Source organism: Schistocerca americana, chromosome 11 (assembly GCF_021461395.2).
Source record: "Schistocerca americana isolate TAMUIC-IGC-003095 chromosome 11, iqSchAmer2.1, whole genome shotgun sequence".
In the NCBI taxonomy this organism is placed as follows: Eukaryota; Metazoa; Arthropoda; class Insecta; order Orthoptera; family Acrididae; genus Schistocerca; species Schistocerca americana.
In genome coordinates, this window is record NC_060129.1 from 28,199,853 (window position 1) to 28,207,564 (window position 7,712).

A 7,712-nucleotide genomic window follows, 5' to 3' on the forward strand; every position below is an offset into this window, starting at 1 on the left:
AGGTGATCCAACTCCTGTTCCAAGTTATCGGCATCTGAAACAGCATAACCCCTCTTGACCAGTGTGCGTAAAACTCCCAAGCGTTGATGTGGATGACAACTTGTGGCATGGAGGTAGCAGTCCGTATGCGTAGGTTTTCGGTATAAACTGTGGCCGAAAGTTCCATTTTCTTTCTTATGTACTAAGACATCCAAAAATGGTAATTTACCATCATTTTCAATTTCCGTTGTAAATTTGATTCGTGGATGAAGGCAGTTAAAATGATCTAAAAATCGATGAAGAGATTCCATTCCATGTGTGTGGAACATCAACGGCATACCCGTCTGCTACAGCTGGAAAAATCTGACGTTGCCGAACACTGTCTTAATAAAGGGTACAACATGTCCTTCAAAGGGACGCAAATTATTGCCTTGGTTTCCCGTTACTGGGATTGTGTATTGAAAGAATCAATTTAAATACGTCTGTTTGATGATATTATTAATAGAGACAAAGGTTTTCCTTTAAGCAAGACATGGAATCCTATTTTATCACAGATAAAACAACAACGGTCTGGTTTCCGACCAGCTGCATTTTAATTTTGCGATTCCTCGCTTTTGACAGTTTTCACCGCTGGCGCCGCTGCAATTCTTCACCTCACAGAGGGCAGCTCTTCCATTGCTCGCGCACGCGCAATGGCCAGTACCCGCGGTATAAAGGAGCCGCCGAATCTGAGATCTCTTCAGTTCCGGCGTGGTTGTGCACTCAATCTCACCTGAAGATGGCGGCCAGGTGGTCCGCCTAAATATCGTGTTGTCATCAGGACGATGGAACCCAGCTGCAAACCCATGAAAATCATCTGTATGCCTGATTTCCATGCACTCCTGGATCCACATCCTACAATTGACTAGTACTTGACAAATCTTGTACAATAGTTCATTGTCATGATTGGCATAGGTCATGATTTTATTAGGTGCAGTTAACTCATTAATTTATGGGTATCTACTGTGTTTATGTAGACTCAGTTCTCTGGGTGGTTTTCCACACAACCACACAATATGTTTATTTTCTGCTTACATCTCATGTACCAGATGAACGCTATATGACCCATCTTCAGCTAACACAGATAGATATTTGGTCCAAATTGTGTACCTTCTTTAACATGTTACTATAAATCTTACTGTCTTTCTTAGAAATTAGTAGTATGTATTGTCGCGACATTTAGTAGTATATTTTCAGATTCAGCTGAATATAAGGCTGTTGTCCAGAAACCCGGTTTTTCTTTCCTTTTATTGGAAAACAATATTTAATACAAATGTATGCGGATGTTGCCTATTATGAATAATCTACACAGCAGTTGATGTCTTATCATGAGAAAGATGGAATAAAATGTAATCACATTACCAAAAGTGTCAGTACTAAAGTGTAACAAAACAGAACACTGCAAATCAATTATAACTGTCTCCATGATTTACACGCATGATGGGTCATACTAAACCACTTTCAGCAATAACAAATAGGTAGTAAATCAAAAATTAAAACAATCGTTCTGAAATTAAAAATGAAGCATAAATACACATTTCCCAAAAAGTCATTTTTATTTACACAAATTAATAAAAATATCCACAATGGAAACATCTTTGAACGTAACACAAGAAATATTTAGTACTCACATTCTGAGAGTTGTTCTTGGTATAGAAATAACTGGAATCAAATCATAACACCTAATATTTGTTTACCTATTTTATTTCGTGTGGAACTCTCACAGTATTAATTGCTGAACAAATAATTAAGAGCTTTGGTGCATAACACTTATCTACAGCGTCTCTGAATCATATACAGAGCTTTGTGAAACAAAAATTTCACAAAAATACAGCTACTGTGCACTGGTGTAAATGGCAACAAAGCACAGTGCATATGTTAGATTACACATTTTCGCACCTGACCCATTTACCTGAAGATACACTGATGAGCATAAATGTCATGAACACTGCCTCTGAGGAGAATGAATGCCACATGTTGTATGCACATGATACAGTAAGCAGATTATAAGTATATAAGTAGACCAGAGATTAACAAGGTATTGTTTTAGAGGGGATGCGAGCATGTAAACAAGATGACGTAAGTGACTTTAGCAAAGGGCAAGTTACAATGTCATTGCAGTTGGGAACTAGTGCCTCAAGAGTGGTGAAGCTCATTGGCTGAATTTATGCTACTGTTGAGAACGTCTGTGGAAAGTGGCTGAAAGGTGATAAAAACCATAACCTTATGAAAAGATGTAATACATCTATACTTCACAAATCATGGAGGTCAGAGGCTTGCCTGTTCTGTAAAGCTGGAAATTTGGCAATATGTGGCATATGTAATGACGGAAAACAGCCATACACATTTTTGAACCCACAGTTCAATGTACATTGTTGAACATGGGAATTCACAACATATGGTCACTGTATGTTTCGATACTGATCCACCAAAATGTTCAATTGCAACTGCTGTGGGCAAGTGATCATTCAGGCTGGACTGAAGGTCAATGCAAATGTCAGGCTGGACTGAAGGTCAATGCAAATGTCAGGCTGGATGACATTTCCTGTTACACCACATCAGTTGTCACATTCAGATATGCTATCATCTAGGTGAATGGCACCAGATGGAGGACCCATTATGCTATGGGGCAGTCACTTGGGCTCCTTTGGGAAATCTAGTAGTAATTGAAGGCATCATAACAGTTGCAGACTACGTGACATTTGTTGCAACTGCATAGATTCTTTCAAGCCTGATATGTTCTCCATTGGTGAAAGCTTCTTTCAGCATGATAACTGTTCATGTCACATGTGCAGAATGACTCCACAGTGGTTTGAGTAGCATGGTAACTAACACCGATGCCTCGACCACACCATTTACCTGATCTGAATGTATGGAATACAATTGCATAGACATCTGGTGCAACATACATTCAGAAACATGCAAACGACATGTAAAGTCCACATCATGTAGAACTGTTGATGTATTGTGTTCCAAAGGTGGACAAACATGCTATTAAGCAGGTTGCTATATCTGTTGTTACGTTTACTAATGCAGGATTAGTACTAACAAAACAATGTACACAATATTAATGACACATACAGGAAATCTCTTCAGGAAACATACCTGAGTAATTGTCACATTCACTGTTGCTGCCACTGTTTCTAAAATGCAGAGTTACAAGTACTACATGATGACTGTTTGGAATAATAAGCAGCAAGTCATAACATTTCTTTGGGCTTCTATTGAATATTGAATGCTACTTATGACTACTGACAAAGGTAAGGATTTATCACAATTGACAATCTTCATGTCTTAAGATCGATGGGGAAAAAGCAGCAGCGTTAATGACAAAAAAAAATTCGATTTATGTTTCTCGTTTATTTAGCAATACAATTTCTCGACATCTCAAGCTGCAGATTTGGATTTTTATATTGTCACATTACCTGTTACCACTCTGTACTACACACTATTGCACGTTTTTGTTTTACAGTTCTGCCACATTTTAATGTTATTTCACAGGCATGGCAACTTATTGTTCCTCTGCTAGATCCATTATTTTAAAGGCCTTGAGGGCACCACCCAGGAAAACCTATTTGTATAAACTAACACTTACTTGTAGTTTCTTTCTGATGTGAAGTAATGCATGTGTCTTGAGAGTACCCAATTCAGTGAAACTTGTCACATATGACATTTGGGAGGTCCCATTCCAATGTGTTCTACTGCATGTGTCCTGAGATCACCTGATCTAGCAAATGACTTGCCACAACTCACATTTGTTAGGTTTCTTTCCAGTGTGAATTAGTAAGAGTGTCTCTTCAGACTGCCTGCCCTGGCAAAAGATTTTCCACAAATATCGCATTTGTGAGGTTTCTTCCCAGTGTGAATTAATACGTGTGTCTTGAGATTGCTTGATACAGTAAAACATTTCCCACAAATCTCACATTTGTGAGGTTTATTTCCAGAGTGAATTAGTGAGTGTGTCTTGAGACTGCCTGCAGTAGGAAAAGATTTCCCACAAATATCGCATTTGTGGTGTTTCTTCCCAGTGTGAATTAATAAATGTGTCTTGAGACTGCTTGACACAGTAAAACACTTCCCACAAATCTCACATTTGTGAGGTTTCTTTCCAGAGTGAATTATGGAGTGTGTCTTGAGACTGCCTGCCGTAGCAAAAGATTTCCCACAGATATCGCATTTGCGGGGTTGCTTCCCAGTGTGAATTAACGTGTGTGCCTTGAGATTGCTTAACACAGCAAAACATTTCCCACATATGTCACATTTGTGAGGTTTCTTTCCTGTGTGAATTAATACTTATCTCTTGAGGTTGCTTGAGAAAGCAAACGATTTCCCACAAATATCACATTTGTGAGGTCTTTCCCCGGTGTGCGTGAATGCGTGTTTCTTGAGATCGTTTGACCTAGCAAATGATTTCATACAAATCTCACATTTATGAGGTTTCTTTCCAGTATGAATAAATGTGTATTTCTTGAGATTCCCTGCCGTAGTAAAAGATTTCCCACAAATATCGCATTTGTGGGGTTTCTTCCCGGTGTGAATTAATGATTGTGTTTTGAGATCCCTAGCATAAGATTTCCCAGAAATCTCATGTTTGTGAGGTTTCCTCCCAGTGCGAATTAATATGCGTGTCTTGAGACGAACTGACTGGGCATACGATTTGTCACGTATGTCACATTTGTGCAGTCTTTTCCTGCTGTGTATGAATACATGTCTCTTGAGATCACCTGACCTAGTGAACAATTTGCCACAAATATCACATTTGTTGTTTCTTTTTGCAGTAGGTAGATCAGCCTGGGCACTGATATTAACAGCTGTAGATGAAATTTCATAATCACTTGTTTTCTCTGCAAAATTTGCAGTTTGTGTGTTACACATGTCAGAGGACTTCTTTGAAGCTTTCCTAGTTTCCTTATATGAAGGCTGCTCATTGTATTCTGCAACAGAAACTACTGGATCACTATTCAAGAAGATGCTGCTTTCATGCTTATCACTATAGCCATATGTTTCATGGTTGCCAGCAGTTAAGACATAATACTCACTCATTTTCAAATATTTTTTCAAACTAACATCACTGTGTAATACCTCACCACACCACTTACAAACATACAAAGGTGGTTGAATGCCATCAATGTGTATAAACACATGCATTGTGAGTCTGTATTTTGAAGGAAAGCTTTGTTGGCAGAAATTACAAATATATACATGTAATTCCTTTTCCCTCGTAGCACAGTCATATTGGGTGGCAACTGAGCATTCCTTATCAATAGTCACATCATCTGTATTGGTACCAAACTCGTGTGTTGACTTCATGTCTGTCACCAACTCATCCTGGACCAGTCTATGGTGACAAGTTTCTTCACATGCTGTGCCACAGCTCCCACCAGTACTCTGAGTCAATCTGAAGGGTGAAGAGAGTATATAGTATTCCAACAGAAGGAGAGATCCGTGGTTTAAAACTAAAATACCCAGAGGAAATTCAATATTGCTTGATTAGAGTCCCTGCCAATTTGATTTGAAATTTTTAGATGAGAATTAAAATTATTCACGTTCACGTTTTACCATCTTTTCAAAATACAGTACTACACAATAATAGTCTACACCAATTAATTAAATGTATCAAAAGATGTATGTTACATGTCTTAATTCAAAATTCTTCAGTTCAAAGTATGTGAGATTTAATTAACACAAATAATTTTTGAATGTTCCTGTTCCATTATCTTAGCTCTGTAAGTGCCCTTTCATTGTTTCGCAAACACTTTCACCTTCAGAAATGATTAATTTCACCTAGTAAACAGATTTTTTTTGTTTGATTCCCAATAAGTCAAAAACTAGTGCAAGCTTCAATATTTTGATTAGGTATCTAGTATGGATTTTAGTCATGTGGATAATGACTGTTAATGAACAAGAATCAATGTCACATCAGTCAAGAGAAAAAAATTGCATACTAATGAATGAATGAATGAATGAACACACTTGCAGATGGTTTTAATCCAAGACTATGTTTTTGGCACTGCAACTTGTCTGAAGCCTTGCACAAATGGAAATACTGTCTGAAAAGATGGAAATGGTTGTAAATTGTCTATTATATTTACACTGAGCCTTTTTGAAAGTTTTTACATGTTCCTAACATCTGGTCACCTGGCATTGCAGAACACCACTGACTGAAGGAGACAAATGGCCACATCATCCATTAAACACTGCAGGCTGACACTCCATATTGAGTGGCAGCGGTAACAGCTGATGCATGAGCTACCCCTGTATTATCTGGGTCCCATTATTCCACTTCCATTTCAATCCTTTCCCACAGAGAGAACTGATGCCTTTCAGGTCCTCAGTATGTGCATCATGTTGGACATGAAGCATTATGAACTACTGAAGGTGTGCATGGTCCAGTGCTTTCTTTTGTTCTGACTAACTTTCAACTTTTTTTGCAATGTGTTGCGTATATAGTTTTGTTTGCAATGGTATCTGGTAAATTTCGAGTGTTTTTAAACTCTCAACTGGGAACACACAATTGTTTTTTAATGTAACTGGTATCATGGTGTGTATCAGATTCTAGAAGTTGACAACCGAATTAGTAAGTATTTTAACTTTTTTTTAACTCCATTAGTTTCAACATGTATTGTCACACATATGGAAGTGAAGTAACTGAATATTAATAATGAAGAAAGAAATCAAAAAATATGCAAGTAAGGTTGAGAGGGAAGGGCATGTTCCATCTCTTTATAATTAGTTATTTTTTGTTGCATTATAGTGAATACTATAGATGTTCATGATACTTTCACGATATTTTTAAATTTAAGAAATGCTATAACTCGACTGAAGAAATTCATTTAATTCATTATTACATAAATGCATTTCCTTTCCTTAATCCCTCTATGTTGCCTTGGGTTAATTAACTATTGGGTTTGTATTAGGAGTTCGTCTGCTGGTAGTGTGAAGGCAGAGATGTGGTCACTATGTAGGCCAGTTAGTGCCAACGTAAACTGGGAGTAAAGGCAGCGATGATGCACCTGCTTGCCAGGGGTAGTTCGGAGTTGGTAACAGGTTCCCCTCCATGTAAGAGAACGGACATCGAGAGCCGCCACAATAGACACTCTGGGGGTAGCTGTTTAATTCAGTGGACAGACTCAAGGGCGATCTCCGTCTTCCCCACCAATTTTACTGTCGGATGAGGTATTGTGTGTTACACTGTTCGTTATCTGTTCTTTTTCAGGATGGAATTGGTTTGAGTGTCGTTACAGCCATTCATTTTTTGAGAATTTTTGCCTGTACAATTGAGGTTTTCAGCTAGAGTTTCCTTTCCAGAGATGTGCATGGCAGTTGGTGCCTTCAGCACTCAAAAGCAGCAACAGCACCAAAAATCCTATAGTTCCACTTTTAGCAGCAATGTTTTGCAATTTTGAAGTAACCTGGGCCTCACCCCACCTACTTAGCTTAACTGCTGGTGAGTAAGACGACAATTATGTGTGAAACCTGCTAGAAGATTCGTGTGTTTTATGTGAGTTACTTACGGTTCTAAGCGTGTGTAGACCATTTCATAAATTCTGTTCACAGATCTTTTGATTCATTATAACTCCCATTTGCAAGCAGCAACAACTTACTTCGTTCTTGTTTTCGAAAGGCAACTATACTTTTTGCCAGCATTAGTGCATGATCTGTAATCAATGAAAGGACTAAAAATTATTAAAGAC

The 7,712-nt window shown here is 38.1% G+C and overlaps 1 protein-coding gene across 1 annotated transcript; it reads right to left on the bottom strand.

The window, feature by feature from the left end:
• Positions 1–4,311: 4,311 nt before the first annotated feature.
• Positions 4,312–5,061, bottom strand: LOC124553984 (zinc finger protein 708-like). The gene has a single exon (XM_047128009.1). The coding sequence runs from the start codon at positions 5,059–5,061 to the stop codon at positions 4,312–4,314; it is 750 nt and encodes a 249-aa protein (XP_046983965.1).
• Between the last annotated feature and the right edge of the window lie 2,651 nt (positions 5,062–7,712).